The sequence below is a fragment of the Suillus plorans genome, assembly GCF_016647745.1.
Source record: "Suillus plorans strain S12 chromosome Unknown HD556scaffold_85, whole genome shotgun sequence".
NCBI classification, from domain to species: domain Eukaryota; kingdom Fungi; phylum Basidiomycota; class Agaricomycetes; order Boletales; family Suillaceae; genus Suillus; species Suillus plorans.
The window spans coordinates 13,008-33,699 of record NW_024537469.1 but is presented as its reverse complement, the minus strand read 5'-3'; the positions used below and the strand labels follow the sequence as shown (position 1 = coordinate 33,699).

Below are 20,692 nucleotides of genomic sequence, written 5' to 3'. Positions count from 1 at the left end.
CAAGAAGCCTGTAATTTCAGTGATGTTTTGCAGTACCGACTTGCAATGAGCCTAGTAGCCGGTAAAGGTTGCGAGCTAAAAGCGAGATCCATCAGATGAGCAAAGAACACCGATGTTGTGTGTAAGAGCTTAGAGGGCGCTGTGACGTTTGTGAATATGGCATTGTCCAATAGAGTTATTATGAGAACGAGTCGCGTGAGTAATTAAGGTTTGAAATTTGAACTTCTACTTAGTACATATATAGTACTTCCAGTTGACAGTGCATGCAGTCGTTATTAGTTAAACTGCTTCCACTTCCGTTCATCTAGACCACTGTGCTATGATCCTCTTGTGTTTGCATGATATAAGAATCCTTGTCACCTCGCTCGCCCTTTTCTGTACAGCAATAGTGAAAGCATCTCCAAGTTTACCCCATGGTATGTATTCTCTCGGAACACTTACACAAATCATGGATACACTCTGATTCTGCCAGCATATTCAAGACAGGTGGAATTCCCAGCAATTGATATCCCCTCTCATCTCAAGATTCTCAACCCATATCCCGATAAACCTCGTCTCACCTTCAGTTCTTCTGGGACTTTTAAACTGACCGTATTCTCGGATCTTCATTATGGCGAAAATCCCTGGGATGATTGGGGACCTCAACAGGATGTTAATAGTACACGTCTGATGCGCCGTGTACTGTCTTCTGAGAAGCCTGACTACGTGTATGGATTGTGTTCACTTTCCTCCAGTTGGATGTTAATAATGACACAACATCTCTCCAGCGTACTGAATGGAGATTTAATTACTGGCGAAAGTATGCTCAAATTGACCTGGGCTGCTTGTTACCGTTGGTGACACTCCCTTGTTTTACTTAGATACGTTTCGGGAGAATTCAACCACTCTCATCGATCGCATAGTGGCTCCTCTAAACGAAGCAAAAATACCCTTCTCTTCTACACAAGGGGTGGGTCTATTTTTCATGAACCGTTACTAGAGATGCATATGACGAAAATAATGTTTGTTAGAATCATGACAACGAACAAAACATTACACATCTTGAAGAAATACGACGGGAGCAGCGCGATAGTTATCTGAGCTACACTCGCACCGCACCACCTGGTATTGGAGGGGAGGGAGGGGAGGGCACGTATTGGGTTCCGGTATGTTACAAGGGTGACTTTTCAACCGGGATTATCATTGACTGTAAACATGATTGTTTTTCTGTAGATCTACGAAAAAGCGACAGGTGCCTATCAAATGTTAGGAACGCTTGTCGTTACTTACCTACGCATTTTGTTTCCAGATCTGACGCCTGCTTTGATCCTGTGGTTTTTTGATTCCAGAGGTATACTCCCACCTTCTGCCAGGAAGTCTTTAGTCGAATCACTGACGTTCTTCGACTACCAGGTGGTTGGTCCCCTGGTTCTACATCTGCGCCGCTACCCGACTGGGTGGACGACTCTGTAGCAGGCTGGATCGAGCGCGAGACAGCTGCAATGGAAGCTGGGTGGGATTCAGTAGAAAAGAGAGAGCGAGGAGCGTTAGCCTTCGTACACATACCTCCGTAAGTGGACTTTATTCAACTACCATGTCTTCATTCTGAAATAAACAAAAGACATGCAATCGAGAATGTGCAAAAGACGCTGAACACCACGATAAACCCAGGATTAAATGGTGGCTGAAGTTGAATATGTCTGATATCCTCTGTTGCTCACTGCCGTGGATTTTTCCAGCCGACACTCTATCCCAGGGATCAACACAAGCCACTAGCAACCCATCATCAGCCGGAAAAGACCAACCGTTCTGGGATTCGTTGAATACCAACATCAAGAACCTACACGCAGTGATCTCTGGGCATGGTAAGTTCGTAGATTTGCAAGTTTTGTCTTGTCGTTTATCATATGGCTATGTGTTTTTTCCACAGATCATGGCGATGAGTGGTGTGCCCGTGAGCCTTCGAAGGATGTTATATTTTGTTTTGACAAGCACTCCGGGTATGTGATCTTCATCTGGACTTGTTCGGTTCAGTGCATGCTCATCATTTACTCTATCTACTCTTATTGCACGCATGATGTCTTAGATACGGTGGCTACAGTAGCGCAGGATGGGGCCACGGTGTACGGAATATCGTGTTCCCCTCCGCAGATCCTGCTAGTGGGCTTGAAACGTGGATCTTGCTTGAGGACGGACAGACGAGAGCAAGAGTTACACTGGATGGAAACTATGGTCGATGATTTGCGATTACGTGACCCACGTTTGCTGTATACACACTTACCTATGAGAGTCAACGTCAACACAGCGTCACGCACGTTTATACGTTTTTGGACGGGAGCAGTTCACGCTATCAAAATTCCTTGTGACCACGGCTACTAGCTCTGAACAGCTTCCGCGACTGACGTCTGATCGCCCCACAGGAACGGGAAAATAAGTAATAGTCTGAATTTATATCCGTCTGTGAATTACACTGCCCAAGCAATGTTGCATGCTGTCGCGGACTCTCCGGTACAATAATTAATAGCATTGGCCAGGAGCTCAAGCGCTCAAGACTCGGCCAAGCTCTCCAATGAGTTATCAGAGGCCTGCTGGACCCACATATTATGATACAGACCGCCCAGACGTAACAATTCCTCATGAGTGCCCTGTTCCGCAACCTGGCCTTCCTTAAGCACAATAATTAAATCTACGATCAAGTCATCAATATGCCTGAGCAAAAACAGAGTGCAGCCAAGGTTCACCTGCTTCAACCACGGTGCGGAGTCTATGCGCGATAAATATACTTGTCCGTGCCTTGTCCAGCAACGTGCTGTTAATACTACGCATGAGCTCAGTTTCCGTGTGAGCATCCAAGGCCGACGTCTGGAAATTGCGGTCAATGAATGTCCTAATGTAAATCAGGCACACGGGAGCTCACAGCTTCATCAAAGAAAAGGATCGGGGGATCTTTGAGCAACACACGTGCAATCGCCAACCGCTGCTTTTCCCCTCCAGAAATCATCAAGCCTCTCTCGCCGACCGTGGTCTTGTAGCCATCGGGAAGACCCATGACTGTGTTATGAACGCTTGCTTTCATTGCAGCCGCTTTTACTTCATCGTCCGTGGCATCAAGTCGGCCATACCGCACATTGTGCATGATATCAGAATGGAACAGCGGCGTATCTTGTGGAACTACACCAATAGATTCCCGGAGACTCTGCACCTGAATGTCGCGGATGTCCTGGTCATCTATGAAAATCTGTCCGGAAGAAGGATCGTAGAAACGGTACAGGAGACGGAAGACCGTGGACTTCCCGCATCCGGATGGACCAACTATAGCCACTTTTTTGCCCGCCGGAACCGTGAAGGACAAGTTGCGGAAGATGGGCCGATCCGGATGATAGCCAAAGTTCACATTCTCAAAACGGATAGAACCACCTTTCAATGCAAGCGGTTTTGCATCCTCTTTATCCTTTACAAGGAAATCATGTCGGCAAAAACTTGTGATGAAGAATCCCTAGAGCGCACCTTGGCGGGAGCATTCTCAGTTTGGATATTGAACAATACTTCCATATCTAAAAGATTTTGACGCAACTCGCGATAGATGCTACCCAGGAAGTTCAAGGGAAGTGACAGCTGGAAAATTAGTTGGTTCGCCATGACAAGGTCGCCAACAGTCATGGTCCCTGACCAAAGCTTGTCTCAGACTAAAAATGTGTTATGAAAGTTCGGCCGACCACACCTTTCATGACACCTTGTGCAGCAAGGAACATTGTAGCTGTCAACGCTGTGGAAAAAATTACATTCTGACCGGAATTGAGATAGGCCAAAGATGTGGTGATCTTCACGGAAGATTTCTCGTATTGCTTGAGATGTTTATCGTACTGTGCAATCTCAAATTTCTCGTTGTTGAAATGCTACAACGGAATTTACGCAAAAAAGATGAAAACACGCAATAAATAAATACCTTAACTGCCTCGTAATTGATAAGTGAGTCGATTGCTACGGTCGCAGCTTTATTGTCCGCCTTATTTGCATCGCGGCGAAATTGAGTTCTAAATAAATTGAGTCAATGGGCTGGCTCAGATAAATAATAATACTGACCTCCATGAGGTTGTGCGAACGGTGAACCAAGTGTATGCAGCTAAAGTAGTGACAGTGATTGCAGCGAAATCCCAACCAAATTTCCAAGTCTATTTCAGTGGTGAGTAGGAAATGAAACTGAATCGGCTCTTGGCTCACAAGTATTCCGCAAACCATAGATATCTCCAGGGCAGTCGGGAAGATGCGGAAAATAATGGCCTGGAGCATGAATGTGATACCCCTGAGGTATGACATTCAAAATTTGTATTGTGCTGTCAAAATGCGACATACTTGGTACCGCGGTCAATTGCACGTGTAAGTCCACCGGTTTGCCGTGCGAGATGGAACTTGAGATCCAAGTTCAAGAGATGTTCAAAGGTCTCTCTAGCAACTCTGCGAACTGCTTGTTGACCAATATTGGCAAAAACAACGTTCAGTAGTTCTCCAAATAGCGTGGCTCCCGTCCGAGCAGCCCCATCTGCGATTTTTTTTATAGAAGGTGACGAATCCATATAGCTATGGACTCACATCCGAGGATGAGAGAACCTGCAACAACCCATAGTGTCGAATCGGCCATCACGTCTAGGTTTAACGCGTCAATCACGGACTTGAACAGCTGGGGCACCTGAACATTTAACACCTGATGAAGTCATATTTGGATTCAGTCACCCTCTTATTTTTATGCAGCACACCGTACCTTGCCAGCAATCAAAAGTCCAAATCCAAGGACAACACGACCGCGTGTGCCCCAGTCGTCTTTGGGCCAGACATGACTCATCAGTCGTTTGACAATAATCCAATCTTTTCTTCTCTGTTCTTTCACAGTTACATTGTCGGAATCAACCGACTTCGAGACGCTAGTGGCTGCAGGTGCGTCATTCGCGTGGAGAATGGAAGAGGATGTGAAAGTTGAGATGAAAGGAGTTAATTTCAAAGAGGAAGGGCGTGCATACAAACTCCTCATAGGCTTTCCATTCAATCCGTAATTCGGACGTGAGATAAGCCGTTGAGAAGTAGCGGCATTGGAGAACGCTCGAAGGGGGGTTGCTGAACGATAGACGAGCCGTGAAGTGAGAGGCGTTCCTGTCCACATGAAGGAACAAATGAACCTTGACAGTGCCGCATGCGCGACCAAGTGACAAGAGTAATACTGTATTTCCGGATTCCCGAAGTTTGAGTCGTTTCGGTCGCTCAAGAGCCTATTACATAATTTTGTAATATTGGTACTCAAATTGCTAAGTATAGCGTCATAACAAGAGTAGTCGGCTGTGATGCCATCGTAGTGCAACTCCGCGCAAGAACTCAGACACTAGGGGAAAATTACTATCAAACCCAAGATTAAATCCAGTCCAAATACCACGAACGAAGATGAAGAAGTGTACCACAGCTCGCTATAGATTCAGAAAACTCAACCGAACAGAAAGGCAGTACATGAGAATTCTATGAGAATTCTATGCAAGGTATCCAAACTTTTGTGCAAACTTCAAAGCCCATGACAACGGCTGACGCGGGTCAGACCGGTCAGGCCTAGGTCCGAGGGCTAAGTATTTCTGGTCAACGGATCATGCTATGATCTGGTTTATGGTTCGGTATAAGGTCTGGATTAGCAAGGAAATCTTTATACGGACGATGCAGAGCAATATTCACAATAACCTCTCCATACAGCATCTCAATGTAGCCTGAGACTACGCACAACAGGAGACAGAGGGCAGCGTGCAAATAAAGCCTCATTGGGTGCAGCACCCAACTCGGCACGTAAGCGACAGAAGTGAAGTGGGAAGGAAGGGATTTGACACTGATTCTGACGAGTACGTACGCTTAAGCTTCGGAGCAAAGTGTACAGGACGTTGGCGAGTAGCTTCCGTAATGACAGGCGCGGGTAAATTAGACTAGTACTGGCAGTAGTCACTGACCATGTTGACATATGTAGCGCTACAAATACGCACCTTGACAAAGAAAGGAGGCGAGGGAAACATGCGCGGGAAGGACTTGGCCATGCAAACCAACGGAGAGCCATTGAAAAGCAAGTCGAACGAATAGTGTTACGCGAATTACGGTTGTCACGTGAAAAACGAACTTTAAGCTCGCAAACGTTCAAGAAGGGTATCAAGACGGGTCTGCATGCATGAACGACTGTAAAGTCTGGACGGGGGCATGATCAAGGTAATTATCGGATCTTACTGCAGTAGTAATTCGCTGATCCGAGCCTTCAAGCAAACGTTTTACTGACATCCGGCCGGAGACATACCTTATCCTGAACAGGTCAACTCAAGGGTGACTACACAGGCGCCCGGCGGAGGTTCTCGCACGGCCTTAGTTATAAACCTTGATGGTGTACCTGTGTTCGAAGATCAGTCACTATTGGCTAAAGACGTACGAACGTGCCCGCCTAAGAATGGCGGTGTCCACATAGAGGCCGACCGCAGTTACAAAGGCGGACCTGATGGGGCGGATACGATCACTCTTCTTAGTCTAGGCCTGAGAATCCAGTGAGCATCGTCCATGCGGTATAAATGTCAATGAAAGCAGATACTACAGCTGCAGGCTTTCCCCATAATATCAGGGTCCTTATCCTCCGTGATTCGCAATGACCACAAATCCTTACCAATCATCAAGCCATGGATCGTACCATGAGCCCGAGAAGGCGCAGGTTACGCTGACACTTGATGAGCGCCGCCGCGCTGCTCTGGAAGAAATTGACAATGCGCCCTTCTCGTGAGTTTCATAAAATCTTCAACAGAAATTTTGCAGAAATTCATTTCACCCGGGCCCTACTAGGTGGTTCCATGTCAAGGTTGGTTTGGTTGCCAGTGTAGGTTTCTTTACCGACGCGTAAGTTTCTACATCCTGTGTCTGTCACTCCCCCTCACCTGCCGCCAGCTACGATATATTTGCCATCAACATCGCTGCCACGATGTTGGGCTACGTCTACGGTCACACGAGTGAGCATGCAGCCCCATTTATCCGTTGTTGTTGTGTTAAATTATACAAAGGTAATCAGCTCAATACCAACCAATCTTTGGGTGTCAAGGTAGCAACTCCTGTTGGCAACTTGGTCGGTCAACTCCTTTTCGGATGGCTCGCAGATCTTGTGGGCCGTAAGAGGATGTGTCAGTATTATTTCATCTCCAAGCTAATCACCTTCATTAACCAATGCATGATAGACGGTGTCGAGCTCATGGTCATGATTATTGCGACTTTCGGCCAGGCGCTCGCAGGCCAGGCCCCAGCAGTGAACGTTCTCGGTGTTATTATTGTCTGGCGTTTCATTGTAAGTGCAAAGAACTTCTTGAACATCTGTGACTCAACTCTCTGTCTATAGATGGGTGTTGGTATTGGTGGCGATTACCCTATGAGTGCCATCATTTCCTCAGAATTCGCCGCTACACGTTCACGTGGTCGTCTCATGACTGCTGTGTTCGCCGCACAAGGATGGGGTCAATTCAGTCAGTTGATATGTTTCTCCTAAAATGATTTTCAATAACGTATCCTGAGCGCAGCTGCTGCTCTCATTGGTATTATCGTCGTCCAAGCATACAAGAGTGAAATCCTCAGTTCCCCATTCCCTTGCGTCGTTCCTGTCGATTATGCCTGGCGTCTCTTGATTGGTCTTGGATGCATCCCCGGTGTTGTTGCACTTTACTTCCGTCTTACTATTCCTGAAACTCCTCGTTTCACCATGGATGTCGAGCGTAATGTCGCACAGGCTACTGCAGATATCACCAATGTGTTGAATGAGAATAACGCTACGGATATCAATGCTCTGGCGCAGACTGTCGCAGCCCCGACAGCAACCCGCGCAGACTTTGCCGAATACTTCAGCAAGTGGAAGAATTTGAAAGTCCTGATCGGTACCTCCTACTCCTGGTTCGCTCTCGATGTAAGTCCTAATTTGGCTCTTTTGAGGTCGGAAATTAATGTTCACATCCAGATCGCTTTCTACGGCCTCGGCTTGAACAGCGCAATCATCTTAACTGCAATCAACTTTGGCAGTCCCACCGGTAACAAAACTTCGGCACTTTATGTTTACCAGAACCTATACAACATTTGTGTCGGTAACCTCATCCTCTCCGTGGCGGGCTTGATTCCAGGGTATTGGGTATCTTTCCTTTTCATCGACTCCTGGGGCCGCAAGCCCATCCAATTGATGGGCTTTACTGTACTCACCATCCTTTTCATCATTATGGGTCTGTACACTTCACCGCTATGATCACGTCCGTGAGACTGACGATTACTGTGCAGGTTTCGCTTATAATGCATTGGACGCTACCACCTCAAGCAAAAACGCATTTGTCTTCTTGTACTGCCTCACCAACTTCTTCCAGAACTTTGGCCCTAATACCACCACTTTCGTGATTCCTGGAGAGGCTTTCCCTACTCGTTACCGTTCGACAGGCTACGGTATCTCTGCTGCGACTGGCAAGCTCGGAGCTGTCATTTCCCAGGTCGGCTTCGCTCAGCTTATCAACATCGGCGGCCCGAACAAATTCGTGCCACACATGTGAGTTGGCACGAACATTCTCGGACCTGTGTTCAGAAACTAAATTCGATTTCGTAGTATGGAGATCCTCGCTCTGTTTATGTTGACCGGTATCTTCTCTACACTTCTCATTCCCGAGACGAAACAGAGATCGCTCGAGGATATCTCGAATGAGGATCAGGAGGGCTACATCAGAGAAGTTCCGAAACCAGCTCGTTCCTGAGTAAATGTGTGCTGGATTATGTTTTTATTTTATTTCAAATATATAGCGCGGACCATTGTCTATGTATCACATTTAGTCGATGTAGGCATCAGTGTTGCTTACTTTAATAGCGAAGGTGATTGAGATCAACTAGCTGCGCATCCTCAGGCCTCAGCACTGAGCAATACGTCGGTCTGCAATTAGGAGCAGTGACAGTAACAATATGAGTAGACCGGGAACGGTTCTTCATTGTAAGATTTAGGCAAAGATGGGCCCGGGATGAGACGCCTTGAACGAAAGGATGGTGCTGCATCTTATGCCTGAATCCAAGCCCTGCCCGCCATGTTGGGGGAAACTAGGTTACACGTTGTACCACCGCAGCTCGGAAAGCCTTGGGATCGTCGACTCATCTAGGAGAGACAAGAGAATTAGCCTGCTATGAATGACTTTCATGAGAGGCCTTGGGATATCATGATGTACTTCATGGTGTAGGTAGAGATCAGTCGCTCATCCTTGATGGACTCGCGCAATCCTTTGGTTTATGCACTTACTAGTAGTACCAAACGTCCACATCCCTTTGTTTCACAGGATTTCTGTGATAAGATCACTAGATAAATGAGTAGGTGCGGAAAATAATGAACCTTTGTGCGCGATGATCGCAAGCTCGAGTGTGCGCCGTAATTGACAAGCTCTTCGTATTTGTTGTTGTTCTTCACCCGGACCACTTCACGGTTTAACGTTATAACTATTACCCACCACTCCCAGTTTAATGCTTACATCGCGTTCCGATCATCAAGGTATATTGATGGTTGAATGCGATATCCAGCTATCTATCTTGTTACATGACATGGACATTTAACGCTGTGCCCGCCGCGTTCGGTCCGACTACTGTTTGTTTAATCTCACTGTTTCCATTCAAGAAAAAACGGACAACCCTTTGTTCCTCGGATCAACCGACGTCAGTCAACTTTCTGGTCGATCTTTTCAAGTTATGTTGTATCGAGATCTGCAGCCACAGCGACAACTCGGCTAACAGTTGGAGTTCAAAACTTCGCGATCTATCGCGAAGTTTGCACTTGAAACACAAACACATACATTGCCCTCTGACTGTCCCTTTGACCATATCCTACCCGCGCCCTGCCCACGTCATATCATCGACTCCAACTCTACAGCCGTCAAGTATCTCGAAAGGCCCGGGCGTGCTGTGTACGATGTCCACGCAGTCTGCGGCGTTGCTGTGAAGATTTCAACGATACAGACGCCCAGCTGAGCAATACCACGTTGTTCACGAAATGATACAGATGTAATACGGTACCGAATCACTGTTCCCAAGAAGTGCGATGACTCCCGGGTATTGCATTACCCGATTGTCGGACTGAGGGTGTCGTTGTCTACAGCACATCAGCGCTTCAGCCTCAGTTATTTCAGGTGTTTGGCTCCGTGATGCTTTCTCAGGACAGACACAGTCTTGACCATTTCTGGAGGGTTATTGCAACACATCGAAGCTATGCCACGAGATTCACGTGCGGTGATTTCATGCTGAGACATCAGTGAATTGAGGTATGTGATGAGATGCGGTTGTATATTGACCACGGAATGCAATTCATGATTATAAACAACCTAGAGGCGCTTTAGCTGCACAATGTAACTTACTCGAGACTGTCACTCAATCATTACGCCAAAAGGCAGTGATGCTGAAAGCTTGCGTTTCAGTATCGCAGACAGTATTGATGGGAACTTTAGTAAGTCACCTAGTATACACATGTAGTCGTAGCCCTTGCAATTGAGCATACCACGACCCTTACTTGACCCTTACCGGGTCGTGTTTGGGTAAGTATTATTATGACTTACCGAATCGGGAAGTTTAACCCGTGACCGTGCTCTCAGTGAGAACAACTAAATGCTCTGCTGTCTTGTTTTTTCCCTCCCCGTGAATCATTCTAACAATTTACCGAGCTGACACTTTGCGACAGAGAAGCTCGAGTCACTACCATAAAGCCAAGGCAAAACTCGAGACCAGTATCAAGTCCACTTCGAGTCGTCTTTTCATGAAAATAAAATTGAAGCTCCCAAAAAAGGCGTCCGATGCTTCGGAGTCATCTACCAAGTCACACTGAGATATCGTCTCAGTCTATCTCGTCGTCCACGAGAAGGCCAAGTCGCTCAAAAAGGCTGTCGCAAAGGGTGCTAAGACTTTGGCATATACTCTTCTTGTTCATGTGCCCGCGGTGTTATCTAGAACCTGTGATATTTACGGGTCAGTGTGTACCCGTGCCCGTGGAGGGTACGGTATCGACTTTCCGGCCCGCCGTGGCGATTACACCCAGCCAGAAATTTGAAATAGGACTGACGGGACGGGTGCACATGTGGACTATGGCATAGCCGCACTGGCATTGGAAAGCGTCTACCTGTTGTAGTCGAGATGGCCGGTGAGTGTTTATAAGTGAATCTCGCGAACGAACTTGAACTTTGATACATTCTCCTTTTTTGAAGGTATGATTAGGGTAGCTGATCGTATAAAAAGGATATCGGCTGTGCTGTCTATTCAAGGTTAGTGTTCCGGCCAGAGCACAAAAAGGCATGAGCGTAGCGCTCAGCTACCACTAGTACTGAGATCTGACTCAGAGAGGCTAGATCAATCATTCAGGCTGTTCGACTAGGTTTCCCTATAAGCCTAATTCGGCCATTTTTGCAACATTTGTCAGCGCCCTTCATCAATGGATTGTAGCTGAGAGTCATTTACCAATGGCTTTATGCGGTTACTACCTGTACTATTAGTGATGCTAAATAGCACGTACGCTTGTATGGTTACCCTTCTGAAGTTCCTTCGATCTACATCTTATCCTCCAAAGAAGAATCGGAAACCAGCAGCAACGACATTCGCGCCATGACCCAATTCCTGCCAGCATATAGTTTCGCTACCAGAAGCATGGTTCCCCTGATAACTGGTTTTAGTATATCATCTATGTATGATCGTGTTATTGAGAAGGTGCTAGTCGTATACTAACGAAGGCCGACAGAATTTTCTTGATTTTGACCGCGCAAGTCTGGATCTATTTCAGGAGACGTGGAATTCGATCCCGGGAGAACAAGCGGAGCAAAAGTCTGGTATGAATTTACGTTGCATATCACGAACTAATCGTTGACAGCGCAGAACAGGTTGCCCTCATCTGGTAAAAATCTCTAATTATGCGTTTCATGCAGCAGTTGACGGAAAGACTGACGTTGCGTTACAGGTTGATGCAAGCTGCTCAAATGTGAGTCCCTATAGAAAATATATGTACAGGCTACTGGAAGTCTTGCTAGGGTAATCACTACTCGGTTATCGTGCATTCATGCGATGGAGTTCGATGATGTATCCCGTTTCAGTGGCTATATGTCGATGTTAGTATCGTCGGTGACTCATCAAAGTGTTTTCTGACAGAACGATAGCGACTGGGCGCTTTACACCGGAATATGGGTGAGGGCTTTTCTTCCCCCGGTCTCGAACCAATAAGCTCACTGTCGTTCCATAGTCCTTGACCACGTCCCTTGTGCATGGCGTCTTCATATCTAGGGTTTTCAGACGTACGTGCTGCTAAAGTACTACCATTATGCTTCTTCTTGATTCGCGCGTGAAGTTGAGAAGAGTCTCTATGGTAAACGGAGAATAACATTTGTTCTGGTAGGCACTGCGTTTGGCTACTTCGGAAACAGCGGCTAATCGCGCCAATCAGATTGCATTTTGTGTCATGGAGCAAGGTACGGTACTTTATCCTGCAACGGATAATCGCTACCTAATCACAGAAAAATAGTTTTTGGTCTTCTTAGTGCAATCTTCATGTAGGTCCAATTTTATCAGTGTCGCCCCGTCAATTGTTTCTCAAATACGGGAAACAGCGCTAAACTAAGTAATCATAACTATAAAGTCATGATTGTGGTAAGTTTGTTCTACCTTTGATCGGGATGTTGGCAACTCACAAGGATGAAGTGGTCTACCTCGATCTCGCTTGGTTGTTCAGCAATCAATGATGTTCTTATCGCTGGAACTTTGGTATATATTCTCTACAAACACAGGACTGTATCGCCAAGGTGATTAATGAATTCGAGTATGAAATTTACCTGTATAATTGACCGTCTTTGTGCTCAGAACTAACCAAATGATCATGAAACTCATTATATTCTGCTCGCAAACGGGTCTGATTACAACGCAAGTTCCTTGGTAGTGACAATGGATATGTACTCACCGCTTTCTGTGTAGCGTGGCGGCATCCATCACTATTGGAATTGTGAGTGCTTCATCTCGCGCATTGACTATATCTCTGACTTAGATGTAGTGGATAGCTTGCCGTTTTGATATTTCTCATCTATATATGTGTGTTCCTCTTGGAGGCTGTGAGTGTCTTGTTGTTATCAACTCAAGTACACGGAATGTTCTGACGTCCTGGCTGGTCAGTATATGCTACATGTCTTCTCGCCAAGTGAGTCGTTCTCAGGGGTAATATAAGAGACTACTGATATCTTGCTCAGCTTCATCGCTCGGGAATCCTACCTACAGCCACAGACAGTCCACGAACCCGAGATTTCCGAAATCAGTCTCAGTTTTGGACCTTTCACACAGGTGATTCATGTGGGCTTGCCAGACAATAACTCAGGGCAACAGGAAACATTTGCAATGCAAGAAGGAACACATTCCTCAAAAGCGTCTTCCTGTTAAGTCGAGTGGCTATATATGATAATCCTTCACCATCTCGCGATCGGTGTTGTCGTAATTTCCTAGAGTTAAATTATCATCGTACGTATGTGTCAAGAAGTTGTTCGATATCCACTGTATTTACATTCCTCGAGGGTCGCAGTCAGACCATTAGAAGGAACACAAATCATTTCCTGATTCTTCACAGTGCCTCCGTCCTTCTAGAATACTATGAGACATATTTCCGTCGGAATGCCGCCGTGCACAAATACTATGTTCAAATCACTGAAAACATATGTTATAATGAAGACGATAAGCATAATCGGCTAGAATGTGGCAGCGCAAGGTATATCTACATGCATCGTTATCCTCTACTTATGAGTCCATCAGGAAAACCCTCGGATACAAAACCAGACTAAATATGATGAACTTCGTGAACTTTTTTCCAGGTCATGGTAGTTTTGCAAAAATAGATAACTTAGCGGATTAGAGAACCTTTTCACTACCACACGAAGTACGGTTTTCCGGAGCGGGCGAGGTTTTCTGGAGGAACGGGAGAGTCTTCTGGAGGGGCGCGAGGGCATGCTAGGAAGATATATTATTCATAGATGGCGGGAAGGTGGGTCTAGCAGACTACTTTCCCATAACATAGAAACCGGGTCTGAAAGACAACTATTGGTTCCGAAAAGTAATGCCTGAGGTGTGCGAACACGAGGACATCCCAGTTTAAACTTCCAGTGCACTGACGCTCATTGTGTCTTGCTGTCAACACGTCGTGACCTGCTGAGGAACATATTGTTGTAAGTGGTGATTTTAAACCTTATGGGATGAAAGCTGAAACGGAGCTCCGCCTAGATGTCTTCACCCATCGTTAGAAGACAGGAGACCTCAAGGATATTGCCTTGCCAGAAGTTTGAGGGACATATCAAGTCTGTCCACGGCGCCATACATCTACCAGGCGGACAACGGATAATGACATGTTCATTGGACGGCTCGCTGCGAGTATGGAACTTAAAGAGTGGGAAACAGATAGGAGACGACTGGCGGGACGGAGATAGTCCAGTGTACACCATAGCGTTATCTCCGGACGGGAAGAAAGTGGTCAGCGGGAGTGAGGATGGCGGAGTGAGGTTGTGGGACATGGACACAGGCAAAGTCATCATGAAATGGATGGGGCATACAAAGGCAGTGAATTCTGTCTGCTGGAGTGGAGACGGTCAGCGAGTCTTGAGCGGATCTCGCGAAGGGACTGCAAGACAATGGGATGTAGAGAGCGGAGAGGCAAAGCTCGTACCCATCAACACCGACAAATACTACATCTGGGTAGGCGTCTACTCGCCAGACATGACCATGTTTGCAACTAGCGTCGGATCCAGACAGCATGCCAAAATTTGGGATGCCAAGACAGGCAAGCTTGTCGCTAATCTTGAAATTGATATGGTGCAGTGCCTGGCTTGGACTCTGGATGGAAAAACGCTTATATCAGGGTTGCGCAATGGCTCGATTAGTACATGGAGTACTACAACTTGGAAACAGATTGCAGTGTTGGCCGATGGGTACCGGTGTGTCGTACACTTGGGACGTTTCTGGGATGCTAAAAGAAGCTAGCCTTAGCAAACTTCTGTTGGACAAGCCGGTCCTTGCTGTACGTGACTCTTTTTATGATCAGGTCCTATTTGCTGAGATCCTGTCGCAACTTGCATGTTCTCAGCACCCTCAATCATGGGCATCGCGTGCGAGCACTCTTCGTGACCGACTTTTTTCTTTTTTCTACCCTGACGCCCACGATACGTCTTCGCGACCCCGCCCTTTCCACTGGGTTCGATATAATCTCTCTGGCAGACCAACCGGTGAATATATCGAGCTACGCGAGCGTCCCTCAGCAGTAGTCGATGTTCCGTATGCCAAGGGCAAACGTGTATGTAGTCTTCTTCCTTCTCGAATATTCAAACCCCATCTCATCACAAAGGAACGCATCAGCAAGAGAAAGACGGATGAAAACAACTCCATTGAGAACTGGGAACCCTGCCGCAAGCACCTCACGTCCTCCCAATGGCAATACCACACAACACTCTAATGCAGCTCAAGCCCAATCTTCGCAAGCACAGGCTGCTGTTTCCCCTTCCACCGCACCTCCCGCCGTCAGTAATACACCTTCAAGCGCTAATCCTCATGCAACAATCCACGACACCCTCGATCATGGGCATCGCATGTGAGCACCCTTCGTGATCGATTTTCCTCTTTATTCCACTCCGACGCCCACAATTGGCACCGTTTACATACCACGGTTGATTCTGATTTTTGTCGTTGCCAACAAGCCTTCACTGATCAGGAAAGCGACTCTTCCCAATAAACATGTGTACTACTAGTACTGAAATGAAAACACTTGCATTTGCGTGCTCCAGAAATAATACATATGTAGATTGACTCCGGTCACATCAAGTAGGTAGGGAGGAAAAACTTGGCTACAAGTCAACAATGCTTCTCAATACGTCTCAAAAAGTGCGACCTTCTCTCCGACCTCACTGCATGTGGATGAAGTCAGTTGAACCTTTGCGAGATCCCCTCTCACGCTCAATACCCGCCCACCAGTCAAATGTTAATCAGCAGGAGCTCGTTCTTAGCGAGTTTAAGACCTTTGTTAGTTTATGACGATACCCCAATAAATATTCACACATAGCGAATCCTGCCTCATCTTCAGTTCATCAGGACGGCAACGATGAGGATCATAATGGCCTCACCTCAGTTGTCAAACTCGGGCTTGGAGTCGGAGGCCAGCGCGTCTTTCAGCTCACACTCGAGGACCTTGCCCTCCATCGTGTTGTCATCAGCAGGCGCATCTTTCTCGGGCTGACACATTTTGCGCACAAGATCCTCAGCATGATCAAGTTGCGAATCAGCAGTACAGAAGTCCGCGACTTCGCGTTGATATCGTTTCTTTTTTGTCTCCATGTCAGTTTCGGAATCGATGTCGTTTCTTCGAGCTAAAAGATTTTTGAGGAATTTGAACTCCGTGTCAGTCCGTGCATATTGCATAGCATCCTGCTGGAGAACCAGTTGAGACAATGTGGCTTGTTGAACATGTGACTCGACTTCCCAAGCAGGCGCTTCCATTCGCGCTTAGCTTGCTGCGCGATGATGGCTTGCGTGGCAATCTGAATAGAAACAAATCTCAAGCCGTTTTCAAAGGTTTCTTGACTCTCAGGCTGGTAGGGTGCTTGTCAATATGAAGAGGTACACCCATATGTTAACACAATACCTCTTGGCTATCATTTTCCAGATCCGAATTCAGGCAAGACTTCTCGAGCTGCGATTTTGCACGCTTCACAGAGTAGGACAGATTCTTTATCATAGGGGGGATGCGCGGAAGCGCACGAAGTTCATCGTCTGATGAATTACTGTCGTCGTCGTTGATGGGTGCCCGTCGGCGCTCATATGGTTTGTGACTCAGACGTGTACTCTGTGGACGTCTGGAAAAGTTGGAACTGTGATCAGGACTCTTGCTAGTGGCGATAGAACTCGGAGGACAGGTGAGTTGATTGTACATTATGCGTGTTATCCTGGAGGCTGCCAACGTGGAGCTCAGACTCGGATCCAGCTGGGTTTCAAAGTATCACTTTGACACATAATCACCTTGCTTGCAAGGTCATAAGTATGCCATCTGACGAAATCGGACTAACTGCCAATAATAAACCCCAGTGAGAATCGACAATATTTATAGATAGATAGCTAAAAAGATAATACCTATGAAAAATATCGATACCGTTTGACGTGTTTTGACAAATGAGACTTTTTGAGACGAAAAAAGATAGAGATCGAAACGAACATTTAGCGCTTCGATACGATTCTCGTTGGCTTTAGATCACTTTTAGATGCATATATGCGCTGAAAATGTTCCATTTGGGAGGTATCTAATGCCATTGAATGAGGTATCTATAGGTATCGCTATGGTTAGCATCATAAAAAAAACAGCAACCGTACATCCCATGTGACAGCCAGTAACAGCCGGTACAAGGTGCACAATTGCTACCATCCCCACAAACACATGACAGACGTGTGTTGAGTTTGTCAGTTTCCATATAAGTCCGTGCATGCAGCGAGGTTTTATGTACGCTTCTACCAGCCTTGTACCAGTTGGTAGACCCTGATAATAAATACATGCCGCTACAACTGTTGTTATAATTGTGCTTCCTGGTGGTCCCTTGCGCAAGTGATGAAATTGATGGATATCTCTACAAGCCTTGTTATGTTTGTGTCAGTCGGCAGACCCTTGTTTGCTTCAAATTCAATGCCGCATACTACTACAAATCTTGCAGCATTCGTGCTTCCTGGCAGTCCCTGGCATGGATGATAAACTTCTATGCAAATTCCTATAATCCTTGTCATGCTTGTATCACTCAGTAGACATACATAATACAACAAATCTTGTGTTTCCTGGTGCTCCCTGGTGCGGGTAATGAATGCCAATAAACTTCTATGCAAATTCCTATAAGGCTTGTCATGCTTGTATCACTCGGTAGACATACATAATACAACAAATCTTGTGTTTCCTGGTGCTCCCTGGTGTGGGTAATGAATACCAATAAACTTCTATGCATATTCAGCCAGTACAATCACTAAAATCGGCCAAAATATATTCCCTTTAGAATCAGCACGGGCATGCCTAGTATATACTAGTCTCGACTTGCAGCCGGGCGTTCAGGGTACACAAAGTTCAAACACTACCCCATATCTCTACCCACTCGCGACCCTGCATACAGCAAGGGTCACCGATCACTGCTAGCAGGACGGGTACTACATGCGGGTACTAGTATCGGACGGTTCAAACCTGTCACGGGCCCGGGTATTTCATAGCCTATAGGCAGCAGAATAAATAGTGGACAATGTACTGTATACTAGTATTTACGAACATGAACCTAATTAATAACTGGAGTTAATCACCGCAACCGTACATGGTTACAGCTAGGCAGTAGCATGGTATGGGTTTGCACAGGTACGGATACTGGTCCATGGGTCCACAGGTATCGGGAGTCAGAACGAGCGAGCAAGAGCAGATGTAAGGACGACCAATGACCAACGAGCAATGAACGACCAATGACCGGTGACCAACGACCAAAGACTCAAGACCAAAGACCAAAGACCAAAGACCAACGACCAATGACCAACGACCAACGACGACCAACGACCAAAGACCAACGACCAACGAAGACCAACGACCAACGAAGACCAACGACCAAAGACCAACGACCAACGATGACCAACGACCAACGAGTAGATACAAGGATGAGCGAGAGCGGAGGGAGAGCAGCGAGAGGACAAGTGCAAGTGAATGAAAGCAAGTTCATATAAGAAGAAACACTCACAAGTGAACTTTGTGAGGCACAAATAAGCGGCGGTCACAAAGAGCAAATATTATCCACGGAACCGAGGACAGGCATTTGGCCCAACTCAGACGCCATACCATTAATGTCATGTCCATTTGAATCTGTAAAAAATGAGTTCATAATAGACACATAATCGGTGCCAGTCTGAGTCGACGTCATTGTAAACTAACGGTTATTGAGACTTTACATTCCTGAAAAAGAACGGAGCTACAGATCAGACCCGCAACTCGTTATGCGGATAAGCCATGATGCATGATGACCTAATGGTCAGTCTTGATTCTTCTGTGACCGGAATGCATTAGACTTACATAGTGCGGTTGTATTGTGTGTAATGCCGGTGACCTCGTGAAGCTCAAACAAACAGAGTCGCATGTGAGATGCCAACCCTGCACTACTGTAGATCCGACCATATCATAACCGCATGAAGAACAGAAGTGTCAGCCTGAGTTTCAAGTTAAGCTAAACCAACAGTGGCCTAGTGAGCGATGAAAGGAGATGAGCTTCGATGCGACGTCAAGCCAAGGCTGCAGGTATTTTTTTTAGCAATGGAATTACTCTGCATAGTTCGGCAGGTGACTGGGAGGAACTCACTGAAAATTGTGTTCTAACGCCACAGCGATCCGATATGGAAAATGATGACACGCGGCACCATTCAGTTTATTTGGTTCATGTCTGTGCTGATGCTAGTGAGTTGGAGGACTAAGCCTGCGTGTCCGTGCCATGACTCACTCCGACTCGGAATTGTTCGGGTTTCTGATTATTGGCACGACCTTCATGATTTTCCAATGGCAGTCTACTAGTACATAGTCTTACATTAAAAGCTTTCCATCGAGCTTGAATATACATCGTGATGGTATAGGTTTACAACAGAAGGTATCATAAATGATAAGTTTACTTGGCACTGCCCTCCAGAATGCGATGAATCTTGGACAGCACTTCTGTTTGCCTGTCAATGGCAGCTTCGAGGCGTTTCACAACATTAAGTACTGAGGTTTCATGAGTCGTACCTCCATTAAATTCAAAGGGGCTTCCCAACTTCCTACGCTTTGGCGCTTCAAGTGCTGGGACTGATTGAGCACGTTGGACATTGGTCAGGTTTCGCCCAAAGCGGTGTGGTGTCTACATTCAATATGGCCATTAACAACTGACGTGAAAAATGAAATGATGAGTCCAGCTCACCGTTCCTCCCACGGAGTCAGACTCAGAGGCCATTGTTGACCTCTTGTGCTTCAGGGGCCGAATTTCCGAGTCACTGCTACGGCCTCCAACTTGTGTGGTCAAACTATCGACATCCTGGAACAATAACCATTAGATTTGGGTGTATGATATCTTGAGGTGGCCACTGTACCCGTTCAAGTTCCTGGTGTTTGGATACATCTGCGAGTGCATCTGCGAGTGCAAGTGCAGGTTCAACTTTCGTGCGACGGTAGCACCCGCAACTGTATACGGGGGCGCCTTGGCCATGGGATTGGCCACCGAGGCACGGCTCATAATCATGGCTATGTGGAGTGCTGGGTGTGCTGCTTCCACCTTCACACAACTCCTCAATTCTAGCAACTATGAGGAGAGCTTCAGCTTCGCTTAAGCCAGGTAGGTGTGAGTCCGAGTCAGTACTGGTATAGGGCATGGCGAAATGTGGTCATCCAGGCTCTTGTGACAGAAAGTTGAATCTTGATATGGATTTTCAATGTTCCGTAAAACAAAGTTCTTGAGCTCCGTCTGATCTTTGCCACATACAGCTGGGCTTTAGTAACTTTCCCGATGTGGCACGGGCATCATTAAAAAATGTAGGGTTTGCGAAGGACTGATCACCTGGGTTGCGTGCAGAGCAGCACCGCCACCACACCACGCCACACCCAAACTGAGGATGGGCGCGACCCCAGGCAGCTGCAGGAACGAGCCCAAAGATGGAG

The 20,692-nt window shown here is 46.6% G+C and overlaps 6 protein-coding genes across 6 annotated transcripts; 4 read left to right on the top strand and 2 right to left on the bottom strand.

Annotated features, from left to right (window-relative positions):
• Positions 1–215: 215 nt before the first annotated feature.
• HD556DRAFT_1411385 (Metallo-dependent phosphatase) lies at positions 216–2,357 on the top strand. Its single transcript, XM_041304179.1, has 12 exons — positions 216–416; positions 473–707; positions 768–799; positions 861–949; positions 1,011–1,145; positions 1,213–1,231; positions 1,289–1,330; positions 1,393–1,549; positions 1,601–1,659; positions 1,719–1,844; positions 1,910–1,979; positions 2,066–2,357. Exons 1-12 carry the CDS (start codon positions 320–322, stop codon positions 2,217–2,219), a joined length of 1,215 nt encoding a protein of 404 aa, XP_041154357.1. The 5' UTR covers positions 216–319; the 3' UTR covers positions 2,220–2,357.
• Positions 2,358–5,241, bottom strand: HD556DRAFT_1411380 (P-loop containing nucleoside triphosphate hydrolase protein). Its single transcript, XM_041304178.1, has 11 exons — positions 4,739–5,241; positions 4,570–4,681; positions 4,333–4,519; positions 4,201–4,282; positions 4,063–4,151; positions 3,926–4,013; positions 3,701–3,875; positions 3,487–3,644; positions 2,897–3,430; positions 2,721–2,841; positions 2,358–2,665 (listed from the first exon to the last, which is right to left on the bottom strand). The coding sequence occupies exons 1-11, from the start codon at positions 5,132–5,134 to the stop codon at positions 2,526–2,528; spliced, it is 2,082 nt and encodes a 693-aa protein (XP_041154356.1). The 5' UTR covers positions 5,135–5,241; the 3' UTR covers positions 2,358–2,525.
• Positions 5,242–6,369: 1,128 nt separating this feature from the next.
• Positions 6,370–8,796, top strand: HD556DRAFT_997508 (major facilitator superfamily domain-containing protein). Its single transcript, XM_041312218.1, has 10 exons — positions 6,370–6,756; positions 6,820–6,873; positions 6,922–6,983; positions 7,035–7,151; positions 7,206–7,312; positions 7,364–7,487; positions 7,542–7,921; positions 7,973–8,228; positions 8,284–8,542; positions 8,600–8,796. The coding sequence occupies exons 1-10, from the start codon at positions 6,629–6,631 to the stop codon at positions 8,742–8,744; spliced, it is 1,632 nt and encodes a 543-aa protein (XP_041154355.1). The 5' UTR covers positions 6,370–6,628; the 3' UTR covers positions 8,745–8,796.
• A 2,723-nt stretch (positions 8,797–11,519) lies between these two features.
• On the top strand, positions 11,520–13,685 carry HD556DRAFT_1411345 (uncharacterized protein). The gene is given in 18 exon segments (XM_041304177.1): positions 11,520–11,554; positions 11,566–11,690; positions 11,744–11,831; positions 11,883–11,896; positions 11,960–11,980; positions 12,030–12,107; positions 12,156–12,183; positions 12,239–12,290; positions 12,344–12,387; positions 12,440–12,464; positions 12,518–12,545; positions 12,603–12,642; positions 12,694–12,794; positions 12,853–12,912; positions 12,964–12,991; positions 13,040–13,097; positions 13,159–13,183; positions 13,233–13,685. 17 exon segments carry the CDS (start codon positions 11,611–11,613, stop codon positions 13,417–13,419), a joined length of 957 nt encoding a protein of 318 aa, XP_041154354.1. The 5' UTR covers positions 11,520–11,554; positions 11,566–11,610; the 3' UTR covers positions 13,420–13,685.
• A 1,762-nt stretch (positions 13,686–15,447) lies between these two features.
• On the top strand, positions 15,448–17,160 carry HD556DRAFT_1539283 (uncharacterized protein; the record flags this gene model as incomplete). The annotated part of the gene is made up of 5 exons (XM_041309710.1): positions 15,448–15,607; positions 15,842–16,035; positions 16,105–16,347; positions 16,434–16,604; positions 16,676–17,160. The coding sequence occupies 5 exons, from the start codon at positions 15,448–15,450 to the stop codon at positions 16,784–16,786; spliced, it is 879 nt and encodes a 292-aa protein (XP_041154353.1). The 3' UTR covers positions 16,787–17,160.
• A 2,510-nt stretch (positions 17,161–19,670) lies between these two features.
• HD556DRAFT_1449174 (uncharacterized protein) lies at positions 19,671–20,406 on the bottom strand (the record flags this gene model as incomplete). The annotated part of the gene is made up of 3 exons (XM_041307563.1): positions 19,671–19,898; positions 19,959–20,072; positions 20,128–20,406. 3 exons carry the CDS (start codon positions 20,404–20,406, stop codon positions 19,671–19,673), a joined length of 621 nt encoding a protein of 206 aa, XP_041154352.1.
• Between the last annotated feature and the right edge of the window lie 286 nt (positions 20,407–20,692).